Consider the following 13,592-nt stretch of genomic DNA (forward strand, 5'->3'; position numbering starts at 1 on the left):
ACACACACACACACACACACACACACACACACACACACACACACACATATATGCCATTATTTTCAAGACTCTGTTTTAATAATCTCTCAGTATCATAGAATATTAGAGCTGGAAGGGACTTCAAAGGTCATCTTGTCTAATATATACATACCCGACCAAGAATCCTATCTGTAACTCTCCCAACAAGTGGGAGGTCATTCAGCTTTTGCTTGCATATTTCTAAGGAGGGGCAACTCACTACCTATTGGGTCAGTCCATTCCACTTTCAGATAGCTTTGTTAGTAAGTTTTCCTTTCATTGAGCCAAAATCTTCCTCTCTGCAATTTCTACCCATTGCTCCTATGTCTTTCCCTCCAGGGTCAAATGGAACAAGTCTAATTTCCTCTTCTACAGGACAAACCTTCAAATACTGGAAAACAGCTATCATTTCCCCACACACACACACACCAAGTCGTCTATTTACCAGGCTAAATATCCCAATTCCTTCGATTGCTTTTTATGTTATGAACTCAAAGACTCCCTTTCACTGAGGTATAAAGTTCAGGCTTGGCTTTGTCTGTTGTTTCTCAAACTGAAAGGTTAAGGATTCTAAGAGAAATGTGGACACTTGAAACTACAGAATCTCAAAAAGATTTTGTAGTGACAGTAAAAAAGCAGTATAAAACTGGAGGCTATAGATAGATGTATTTTTGTATATATATATGTATATACATACACGCATGTATATACATACACGTATGCATATACATACATATATGTATGTGCATGCATATATGTATGTGCATGCATGTATGTATATACATACATATATGTATATGTATAGTCATAGTCAGTGTGTAATAAATGAAATGTAGTCGTACTATTATACTTAAGTCCAGCTATCGGGCCAAGAGGTCATTAAACTATAGGGTCTCTATTTAACTTTTTTTTGATGGGGAGGTGCTATGAGATGTTGGTAGTTTTGGTAGTATTTCATGAGCTCTAGGATGTGTTTGAAAAGGTGGGAGGAAAAAATTTTAGAAACTCTCATCTTGTGAATTAAAGCATGAAGATGTAATTTTATGATGTAACACCTCAAAGAGCAAGTATATGCTATAATGAAATTTTGAAATTATTATTATATATACTACTAACAAAATGTCAAATTAGATGCCCATATACATACCTTTAAAAATTCTACCTTACCCTCCCCTCAGAAAAAATAGTACTACAGTTGGGTAGAGATGATTGAATGTATCTAGAATTGCCTACTTCATTTTGAGCAAATTCTATAAATCAGTGTCAGACCAGTGGTAAATCTTGCCACTACCTGTCAAATTTTATACACACATTCTCTGCAAATAGAAGATTCTTATATATTTCAGGAGATGCCAAGAGTCAAAAATATGCTGAACCCTTTTGCTCTCCTTGCAGTTCTTAAAAATGTGTGTGTGATCTACTATTATTAGCAACTAAAATGCCCGCTGTCCCAGATTAAGTGTGAAATTTGAATTATGTCTATAGGATTAAGTACCCAGGACTGATAGAAATCAATCCCTCAGATCCCAAGTGACCCACAACCTAGGATGGAGGTCCCCTCTTCCTGCCATGGTTCAATTCTAGAAGAACATGACTCCAAGGAAAGGGTATCAGTTTGTTTGTTTGTTTGTTTTTCATGTAACTCTCTACTTCATTATGTCCCTATCCTAGGGAATACAAGAGGAAATCAATAGGGTCTCTTCTGGAAAGGTATGCAATGTACAAGGTAGATCAGATATAGGACAGATCTTGAAATTTGCCCATGTCTAGGTAGGCACTTTTAGGTTTACCTGGACAAATCTAAGCTTTCATTTGTAATATTATAATGTACCCAGAAAAAGGCCATAAGGTATAGAGCTGGATAAACCTTAGAAATCACCTCATCCGAACCTCCTTCCCCACCCTCCATATTTTTTACAGATTTGGAAACATAAGTTTGTAGGTCAAGCGAGTGGAAAGCAGAGCCAGGATTTGAACTCATGTTCTCTTGAGTACAAATCCAGAGTTCTTCCCACTATGCTATATGTGGCAAAGTCTCCTTGACTAAATTAAATGTGTTTACAACATAAACAAGTAAGTCCATGAAATTTAGATATCAATGTAGCATGAGGGTGTAAAAGCTTGTTTTAATAGACAATGATTAGTTATTTTTAATTTTGTTTAAGAGGAGAGCTATACAATATGAGTCATGCTCTTACAATACTTTTCTCTAGGAGGAGCAGCCTTGGATCTCAAAGCCTGTCCTCCCAAACCCTTTAGATGGATTCTTGATATGACTTGGCTAAATCTTGTGGAACTGAGTAAATTACCACAATTTGCAGAAATTATGAATCAGGTAAGGGACTAGCTGATTAAAATGCAGCTTTATAAACAGAAATAAACATAGAAAAGTTCATTTGAGTTTCATTATTTGAGACTAGCCTTTAAATTGCATTCTTTTATTACATTTATACTGGATTAGCAATCCCAGGGTGTATCACAGAAGGTAATCTAACAGAGGTAGAAGGATCTCAATGGCCACCCAGGCCAACCAGTTCCTGAACAAGAATTCCCTACACAATATTCCCAACAAAAGTAATTATTAAGCCTTTGCTTCAAGACTTCCAATAAAGGGAAACCCACTGCTTTACATGGTAGCCCATCAAATTTGGCATTATTGGTAACTGCTGCCAGCAAGCCACTTGCAATATATTTGGCATATTTGTCCATATCCCCAGTTCTGTAAAGTTGTCTGGGGATCTGGGAAGATTCAATCATTGTTCTTTCTTTGTTTTTTTTTTTTCAATCATTGTTCTTTCAAGGGCTTTTCCTTAGTGCCTTCCACTAAAGAGTCTCAACAAAGTCCAAACAGTTCAGTTCTTACTGGCCTCCTATGGACACCATAGAAAGAGTTCTAGCAGTCCATTCATCACAGTTCTTAGACAATCTCACAATGAAAAGTCTTTTGTGAAGGCCCAGGCCTCCCATAGCTGGGGGTCCTGGTGATTACAATCATTCTAAAATACAAAGTTATGTAAATTTATTAAGTAAACAACTTTTTGCACAATTCTTACAGGTTAACAGTTGGCTAGTACTTCTAAAGGCTTATTGCAATCCAAACAATTAGGAAAAAGAAAATGAAAAAAAAATGAAATGAAAATAAAACAAACTGGCAAAATTGGAGAAAAGAAAGGGAAGGAAAGAAAAAATGAATTTCACATCTCAAAGCAAAAATCTAGTCCTAAAAGAGTTTCCAGAGTAAGTGGAGCTCTCCTAGCAGTCGTTAGGGATCTATCACCCTTAGGTGAGAAACCAAACTTGCCTTAGTAAAAATTCTTCCCGTGGGTTCATTTCTTCAGCACAGGTGGCAGCTCCTACATTTCCCCAGTGAAGCCCCTGTCAGTGCATAAGACAATTCAAATGGAGATTCAGACAAAATCTGAAGGTATCTATAACATATAGAGTGCCCGAAATGAAGGTCCAAACTTATCCTGTGATAGGAAAAGCAAAATTAGTACAAAAAGAAAACAAATGCAGTTGAGCCATGAACTCATGGCTCCCATAAAAGGGATTAAGTACCTACGGCTGATAGAAATCACCCCTTCAGATCCCAGACATGTCCCCAACCATATAAACCCACAGCCCAGGGAAGAGATTCCCTCTTTCCACCTCAGTTCAGTTCTAGGAGGACCTGACTCCAAGAAAAGGGTATCAGTTTGTTTGTTTCTTTATTTTTAATCACACTCTTTTTCATTATGTCTGTACCCTAAGGATACAAGAGGAAATCAACAAGGTCCTTGGTAAAAAGGTACTCAACGTACAAGGCTGATCAGGTGTAGCACAGCAGTTTATTTCTTCTGCTGCATGCTCTTTAAACACAAAAGATTTTTAAGTGTGAATTGACAGATACTTAGAGTGTACCAGTAACTTATAACTCCTCTTATACTTTCCCAGAAAGTTGATACCTAAAACATTAAACACTGGGGTACTGCTGAACAGGTACTTCAGTGACACCATGGATCTATAGTGTCCAAAGAATTTATTTAAGATTCATATCATCTGCAAAACAGGGCATGACTTAAGCGTATCCTTCTTGTATGAGTTATCTTCTCCTCCAAGAATTTGTTATAGAGAACAACCCTTACTTACTGGACAACTAGCAGCCAGGCCTAGGAGCTCCCACACTCACAAGATTTCCCTCAAGGCCAGAAATAGCCATCTCAGAAATGCTGCTGGGTCACTTGTGTTCAGGAAAGGAAACAAAAAGCTAAGAGGTAGCCAGAGGCTCCAGGTCTAGTCTTAGGTTCATCTAGGACATAATATCATAGTGGTCACAATTATTGTGGGGGTAAGATGAGAAGAACGTGATCCTCTGACCCACCACAGGTATGTAAGGGAAAGCTCAAAGTATCAACATGCTCAACAGACAGGAAGAGAAAGCAATAGCAGAAGTCAATTCTCCTTTTAAACCTACTGAATCGATAATTCTTTTTGTTCTTTGGTCAGTCCTCTTTGATGTGTTCTGTTTTTGTCATTCAAGGAAGTTATGTGGCACAATGGATAGAGGTCAGGCCTAGGGTCAGGAAGACTTGAGTTCAAATGCAGCCTTAGACACTTACTAGCTGTGTAACTCTGGGCAAGTCACTTAACCTTGTTTGTCTCAACCTTGTTTGTCTCAGTTTCCTCATCTGTAAAATGTTTCCTCTGCTCCTTTCTCCTCTCCCATTACCTAAGAGTGTTCTGCCCAAAAGAAGGTAAATTTTGATGGCTGAAAGCTGCCTTAGTTAACTTTCTGTCTCAAAGAAAAAGCCTTAAATCCGATTCACTTTGGAGCTCATAGATTGGACAACAATTGGTCTCTGCCCAAGCACCACTTAATGGTGATTTTTGGGGCCTTCCTGGCTCAGAGTGAATGTAAATAGTAACTGTTTCTCTTTTGGCCAGCCACATTGAAGGGTCTTCCCCTCCTAGTTTGATATTTTTTTGGATTAAAGGGGCCATCCCTTGACTCGCTTCTTAAATTGGCCTATTCACTGAATAGGCATTGCCTCATTCAAAGTAAGAACCTTTTTAGGTCTTCCAAACCTTTTAAGGTCTTTTTAGACCTTAGCTTAAAAGGGCTAAAGGCTCCCACTACATCCTGGGCCATCTCCAGTCATCCTCATGAATATTTGGCCACTGAACCCAGATGGTTCTGGAGGACAAAGTGAGGCTGGTGACCTTGCACAGCCCTCCCTCACTTAAATCAAAGTCAATTGCAAGTCATGTCATCATCTCCCTGTTGTCATGGTCTTCTTCGAGAACAAAGGACAAACACAACAACAACATCTGTAAAATAAGCTAAAAAAGGAAAGGGCAAACCACTGCAGTATCTTTGCCAGGAAAACCCCAAATGGGCTCATGAAAACTCAAACACTACTGAAACCACTGAAAAACAATTTTTATCACAGGTACTAACTAGAAACCTGCATTCACTTCTTCAGTGAGAGGCCAGGGTGTACATATCATCAAAAGTAGGAGCCAGGGAAGCACCCCAGTCAAGCAGGTTTAGCAGGCTCTTCTGATTCCCCACCCTGATATGAATGTTTTTAGTGCTTATTTCATACCCAAGTGAAATAAGAAAATGTCCTATTTTTAACATTTTCTTCTCTCCCATTAATCATTTTCTTTCACATGGTGAAGATGGGTCACCTTCATTGCCTACTTTTCTTCCTTTGTTTGAACATGCTCATCTAGTTGTTTCTGATTAAGCAAAGTTGATTAAACTATCACTGGAAGATAATTGTACAACTCAGAAAAAAGATGGTTGTAACTGATGTGTTGTCACTGTTGGAATGTCAGGTGTGTGTGATTTCATAAGTGTCAGGGCCTGATAATTAGCTCTGTCTTCTGCAGTTGGTGCTGACTGACAAATAAAGCAATAAAGCAAAGTCAGAGCTGGCATTGATCTTATGATAAAATTGTCATCCCTCCACAGCAAACAATAGTGTTTCTTCTTCTTTTTAATGACAATTATTCATATTCATTTCAAGCTGATTAAGAACACATTTATCTGCCCATTTATGGTTGGTTGGAGTGGGGCACTTAATGAGGGTGAGGGTCGTAAGTTCTACTCTTGCACGCATGATTTAATTTTGCTCTCTTCTGTGGCCACAGCCTGTACCTCCCACCCCATCTGGCAAATGTGGGCCCTGGGTCATGAAGGATACTCGGTGGAGAGTGTGACTAGATAGCACCAGTCCTGGAAGAATAACCTACTGGCAGCAGGTCATCCTCAGATATAGACAGTATATTATTAAATTGACCTTTGCTATTAGATTTTAAGTTCCTTAAGGAAGGAGATATTTGTCAGATCTCATTTTAGAACTCCTTTTAGTGTACAATACTCTGCACATTAAGCTTGGTCATAGTTAGCTTGTGCTTTGCTATAAGCAAACTGGGTAGCTACGTAATGACTTTAGCTTTCTTCTGATGGAATAGTTGTCTCTGGGCTGCTATTTATCTTAATTAGCTCTTGTTTGTCATTTTAATTCATATTTGTATATCTAGATTGTTTTAAGCTGGTATTTCAGTTTGCCCTGCCTTGCTGTTAGCTGAATACCTTCATTGTCCATGGTCATCCATGATTATTCTTGCTGGTGCTACTACTTGCCTACTGCTACAGATGGGAGTCAGGAGATCTGGGCACCAACCAATCATTTTTGCTGCTAGCCCCACACATTTAATACGTAGTAGGTGCTTAATAAATGTTTATTGACTGATTAATGCATTACTTGGGGCAAGTCACTTTATCTCTCAGAGCTTCTTTTCCTAAATTGTAAAGGCACTAGGGAGGAAGTTAGATGATTTCTAAGGTCCCTTCCTGCTCCAAAAGTATTATAATCCAATTCTTTATGAAGGAAGGGAGGAAGGAAGGATAAATTTATTAAGCATTTACTGTGTGCCAGTTACTATATGAATTATTCGGGATACAAATATAGGCAAAAATCACACTGCCTGTCCTCAAGGAGCGTACATTTGTAAGCGAGAGGCTTAAAGGGAAGAAGGGGAGTTAAGGAAGTCTCCTCTGTGTTTTTCAGTGCCTTCAATTTTCTATTATAGAGAATTTGGACTGGTTTTTTAATTGTGGGAACACCTTAAAATAGTTATGGTGTCTGCCCTGTGATAAGCCTCAACTGCAGGAGCAGATATTGGCAAATAAAATGTTGCTAATGTTGCTAATCATTAGAGCAAAGGATCTTTTAACTGTTGCAGCTCTGAAAACATGGGCTCTAGCTTCCCTCTCTATCCATATCATCATCATTACCTTTTTTCCCTTTCACTAATGTTCGAAGATTTTTACATTTGCAAACATTCCCAGATATTTTCTCAATATTTTACACTAAAGACATATGTGTTTCATGACAAGATGTAATCTTTGTCCATGTATGGAAAAGTACAAATACTACTCTGGCAACTGGCTAGTTGCCTTTGTAGAGGTTCACAGAGCCTCCTCTTGCTCCCATCTCTCATAAATATTGCTTTCTGATATTTGATTCAACTTAATATTCACATATAAAAATATTCTCTGAAATGTACTTGTGTATCTACACTTATTACTTTTTGGCATCTATTTCAAAGGTACAGTTATGTTGTCATGAAGCCATAATAAATTATTTTGTACTCTTTAACTCTAGATCAAAGGATAAGTAATTAAATTTATTCATAGACAAGATTTAGTAGAGCCAATAAACTGCCTGGATGGTACAATCTAGTTGTGCCCACCATCAGTGCCAAAGTCATGACCTCCTTAAGTCATAAGACCTCCTTCTACTAAATTCATTCTAGAAGAATGAATTTGGAGCGCAATGATTTTATTCTCCTACTCAGGGTTGTACAAATGACCTCTGAACAAAAACCAAGTACCTCAAACTCTCTATATAATGTATAAACATGTTTTAAAAACCCAATGCCTTCTCTTGGGCATGCATAGAAGGGCCCTGTATGGTATAACCTCATTTTAGCTCTCAGAATCCGTAGTAACATTTGTTGATCTGGCTTTGACAAACATTCTATGTGACACATCATTCTTTTAACAAATTTTCTCTTTCCTATCCATACATCATCATATTCTCTAATGACTGAGTGCCATTTGTGCTGTATGAAGGCAGAGAGGCAGGGTAGCAGAATCTGAGCAAATGTATATATATCTAACTCTTTCTTTCTGTGATCAAATATAATTTAACTTCAACTTCTCTTATCCTTCCTCCACTTCAAACGTACCAACTACCTCCCCTTCCCCAGCAAAAACTGTCCTGAAATTCCCATTTTGTCCACCAAAACCAAACATTGAAAGAAAAAATCCAGGAGCCAGGAGAAAAAGCAAAGGTATACAGTGTAAGGTGTGCATGATTCCTCATCCTCTCTTTTATGGGTCAAAGGACTTCTTTTCACTTGTTCACTCCCTACAGAGAATCTAGATGAGTTCTGTTTCATCTCCGCATTCTTCAGACTGGGATAGAAGCTCTGGCACTATGGTGATAACAAATACCATATGCCAAAGTACCTTCCTCCACACACACACATACACACACACACACACACACACACACACACACACACCTTTCAAAATACAGAGAGTCTCTGGAGTTAGATTTAAAACAAAGGCTGAAAGGCTGCCTGTCAAGTATATTGTAGAGGAAATTATTTTTCAGGTATATATTGGGCTAGATACCATCTGTTACCCCTTACAATTTTGAAATGCTGTGATTCTTTAATTGAATATCACTTGCAGACACAAACTGACTATTTAGAAATAACTAAATACAAAGAACCTGAAATTTAGACAAATGTTCCATAGTTCATACAATGTTATTTCTTTTTCTCTTTTTTTTTTCATTTTTTAACCAAACCAATGGTTTCATCAGCATCGGAGAACTACTGATGTGGAAACAACTTCTACCCATGCAGATCATCATCACTAAGGCTGTAACTGAGTCTCAGAGAGCTGCTTGAGGCACATGGATTCATAAAGCCAGGACACTAGAACTCAGAAGACTTGCTCTTTAGGCACTCCTCTCATCAATTTTTAGGATACTCTTAAATTTTTAAGTTTTACTTAAAGAAAACTAGAAAACTGAAAAAAAAGGAAAACTGAAAAACATTATTTGACATTAGCAAAATGGTTTTTTTCAGTCAGTGAACAATTATTTAATGAGTATTACTATTTTTGTACAGTTTTGCAATGTAGGTAGGAGATAAAAAAGGAGTAAAGCCATCAAGAATATTAAAGTTAAAATCTAGTTGAGGAAATTAAATATATAAAAGCTTAAATCATCTTCATTGAAAAGGATGCTTCTCTACAATTCTCCAATATTAACTTCTAATTGAGTTTATACACAGTTTGTGTGTACATATATGGGTACTGAATTGTCACCTTACTGTTATATTAATATTCAGTATATATAACTGCTAATTTTTTGTTGCTTTTAGATAGCTCGTAATGAGAAGGGATGGAAAAACTGGTTTGACAAAGATGCTCCTGAGGAGGAAATCATTCCTGATGGATATAATGATTCACTAGATACTTATCGCAAACTTTTGCTTATCAGGTGAGAGTTATTATTTATCGGACTTGGAAGCATTCATTATGTCAGCAAATTACAGTTCTTTCTACATTAAACTTAGATTTTGGCATGGCCTTATGGTCAGCATAAATAACATAGGTGCCTCTTTGCAGCTGGTATGGTGAATAGAGTACAGTGCTTGAAGTCTCGAAATTCTAGATTCAAACTCCACCTATGATGGTGACTAGTTAAATGACCCTGGACAAGTCACCTAATCAGGAAACTGATTAATTAGATCAGACCCCAGGAAACTCCCTACTAAATCACAGATCATAGAATCTAGAGTTGGAATGGAACTTAAAGACCATTGAATCCAACCCCTTCATTTTATACATCAAGAAACTGAGGCATAGAGAATGTGCCCAGTGACTTGCCCATGGTCACACCACTAGTAAGAGCCAGAGGCTGGATTCACTCTTTTTTTTTTTTTTTGTAGGCAGTTGAGGTTAAGTGACTTACCCAGGGTCACACAGCTAGTGAGTGTCAAGTGTTTGGTCTGAGGCCAAATTTGAACTCAGGTCCTCCTGACTTTAGGGCCAGTACTCTATCCACTGCGCCACCTAGCTGCCCCTGGATTCACTCTTAAGTACATTGTCCTATATTCTCTATCATGATTGTAATCTGCAGTTGATGGGGAAAGATTTTACATCTGGTGGCTAAGTGAGGCTATGTCCCTGTGGAATATAGTTCTGTGTACTGACTATTCAGTCTGTTTACAAACAAAAAGAAAAAAAAAAGAAAAGGAAAGTTATATATTTTTAAGTTTTGGCATTAATGTTTTTCATATTAGAATTTGAAGAGATAGTTTATGATTCATATTGGTCATATTTTCCGATCAGAAATTTTTCATAAAGTTGAAATGCAGTTGAAGTTTATAAAATATACCATTATGTCACCATAGAAAGAGGGTAAAGGTCCTGTTCCACTGAAATGGCAAGTATTATTTTGACAGCTAGGAAAAAAAAGTAACAGAAGCTTCTCTCTCTCTTCTGTTTTTTTTTTTGTTTGTCTGTTTTTTGTTTTGTTATTAATACTAAGAAATTCAGCAAGAGAAGCTTTCCATATTGGATGTGTTGTTTGTGTGTACTACATTTATTTTCACTTACATGTTTCCTTCTTTTAAAATCTTCATTTGAGTTGTTTCATTTGTGTACTTGGCCTCACCAGATAGATTGGAAGCTCCTTGGGGTCAGAAATCACCGATCTAAAGCTAGATGAGAGTTTAGAAGTCATCTGGTCCTATCAGAGCATAGACTAGAGCTGGAACAGGGGTGTACTGGAGCCAGCTCCAGTTGGTTTTTGAGAGCCAATTGCTAAGTTTTCATTGTGAGCATTGATTTACACCTTGGAAATTGGCAGACGCCACAAATCAGAAATCTTGATTTATTGCTTCGGTGATTGTCTAGACTTAATGACATGATGGAGAGAATGGTAATAATGCATATTAAACTTAAAGTATGTCCAGCATTCATTTGACTATGGTAGGATAGGAGGGAAAGAGTTTGTCATCAAACATTTAACAGAGATCTGAAGCCCATGAAGGTTAAGTAATTTGTTCTAAGTTGCGTAGGTGACTGTGTAAGTAAGGCTCCATTTTCAATTTTAAGGTTTCACAGAAGTTCAGTGCTTGTTACTCTGGACCACACTGGCTCTCTACCTAATCTTTTCTTTCTTTTGTAGCTTCTGCATTGAGCTCTATATAGCACATGCATATTAGGGGCTTAATATATGTGTGTTGACTTAGATCACAGACCATAGAATTTAGAGTTAGAAGGGACTTAAAAGTCATCTAGTCCAACTTCTTCATTTTACAAGATATGAAGTGACTTACCCAAGGTCACATAGAACCAGAATAAGATTCCACGTTTCCTTATTCCAAATCTACTGCTTTTGTCACAATACCTTGACTGTCTCCTTAATTTTAAACCTTTACTGTGCTTTATAGCATCACAGTGTCTAGTAATACAACCTATGATGCCATAATTAGAAAAGAAAAACTCCCCTCTGCATCTTTCCTGGAATGTATTCACTTTTAGTGAAGAATTACTAAGCTGGTGCTAGTGTCTGTCTCATGTAACTATTAGTTAATCAATTTGCTAAGCAGTTTTAGAGCAAATGAATTTCCTCACTTACAGAATGAGGTTTTAAGACTCCATACTATGTCACAGATCCTTCTGACTTGATGAATCTTTTGTCCTGTAAGTTGAAGCGGGTGGGAAGGGGTGTCTTAGTGACCGACCAGGGAGAGCCTCTTTTAGCATGCCTTTAGGACATCTTGCACTTTCTCCTGGGCATATTTCCGCTCCCTTTTCCATACATCTGCAAGGTGAAAAATTGAGATTGTCATGTTCCTATTAATAAAGTTACAGAGTTTGAACTTAGAATAAAAATGTACACATTGAATTTCTTTTCTTCAACTTTTCCTAGGTCCTGGTGCCCAGATCGTACAGTTTTCCAAGCAAGGAAATATATTGCAGATTCTTTAGAAGAGAAATACACAGAACCAGTGATCTTAAACCTTGAGAAAACTTGGGAAGAAAGTGACACACGAACACCTCTCATATGTTTCCTGTCCATGGGATCTGATCCAACTAATCAAATTGATGCACTTGCTAAAAAGCTTAAACTGGGTATGAACAAAACCTCATATGTTTGGAAACTGCATAGTTGGTACATTGTTTAGCCCCTGAATTTCCCTTTTTATATTTATTCTTAGAATTTTCCCCAAAAAAACTCAGATGAAATAAATATTTAGCCTCATTATCCCTTTCATAGGTTTAGTTTAAGTATGCCAGTATAAAGGTATATAAGTATATGCTGTAATTTTTGTATTTTCTTACACAGTGAGTACAGAAATGAAGAGAATCACTGCCCCTCTATAGAATATAAAATCATTACAAGATAATTATTGAGGAAGGACCCTATTAGTTGAGGGGAACAAGAAAAGCTTTGTGTAGAAGCTGATGCTTCATTTTGTCCCTCCTCACATTTTTCTCCTGGCACTCACCAATGCTGGAAATTCATTGTCTCTTTCTTCTTTTCTGTTCTGCATTGTCTCTGCTGTTTGAAAAACGGAGTTGTTTTTATCTATAATGTTGTCATTGTGTGAATTGTTCCAAGTCTGCTCAATTCACTTTGCATTAGATCATGGAGATCTTTCCAGTTGCCTATGAAATTTGAGATAAATTTTTCTGAATTTGGTCTGAGTCTTACCTCCCTACCCTCCAGGATTATATTCTTACTGTCATTGTACTCCTAATCCTCCCAAAGCAGGAAATTCACAATTTCATGGCACAGAGTTTCTACTATCTCAGAACCCAGGACATCTGGCACAGGACAGGAGACAGCAAATTTGAGGTCCTTTTAGATTGAGCAGGGGTTCAAGAGAAAGTTGTTGATATAGGAAGATGTGGACTGGGTTCAGGAAATCTCAGACCAATGGCTGAAGGAATTCAGAGGGTAAGGTTTGAGGAGGAAGATCCAGGACCTTTAACATTTAACCTGTTAGAGTGTGTTTGATAATGGTGGTAATGGTGATGATGCAGTGTGATAGAAGCAGAAATAGTACATCCCAGAGGGAGAGCATAGGGAGAGAAGAGGAGAGGACCCAAGACAGAACATTGGAGAACACTCACAGTTAAGGGACATTATATATATTATGAGTCAACAAATGGGCCTGACAAAGAATTGGAAATTTAGGGGATACCCATAAATTGGGGAATGACTAAATAAATTATGGTATATGAATGTAATGGAATACTATTGCTTCATAAGAAATGATGAGCAGTCAGACTTCAGAAAAACTGGGAAAGATTTACGTGAACTGATACTGAGTGAAGTGAGCAGAACCAGGAGAACATTGTACACAGTTTCAGCAACATTGTGTGATGACCAGCTTTGATAGACTTAGCTCTTCTCAGCAATGCAGTGATCTAAGACAATTCCAAAAGACTCATAATGGAAAATACTATCCATATCCAGAGAAAGAAC

The 13,592-nt window shown here is 37.6% G+C and overlaps 1 protein-coding gene across 1 annotated transcript in view; it reads left to right on the forward strand.

The window, feature by feature from the left end:
* DNAH8 (dynein axonemal heavy chain 8) overlaps positions 1-13,592 on the forward strand; it is a 404,075-nt gene that overhangs the window by 311,659 nt on the left and 78,824 nt on the right. Inside the window, exons 79-81 of the mRNA XM_027876336.1 lie at positions 2,232-2,353; positions 9,469-9,587; positions 12,030-12,232. Of these exons, the coding sequence (XP_027732137.1) occupies positions 2,232-2,353; positions 9,469-9,587; positions 12,030-12,232 (444 nt within the window). The remainder of the gene's footprint in view (positions 1-2,231; positions 2,354-9,468; positions 9,588-12,029; positions 12,233-13,592) is intronic.

Source organism: Vombatus ursinus, unplaced genomic scaffold, assembly GCF_900497805.2.
Source record: "Vombatus ursinus unplaced genomic scaffold, bare-nosed wombat genome assembly UNPS02014811.1, whole genome shotgun sequence".
NCBI classification, from domain to species: Eukaryota; Metazoa; Chordata; class Mammalia; order Diprotodontia; family Vombatidae; genus Vombatus; species Vombatus ursinus.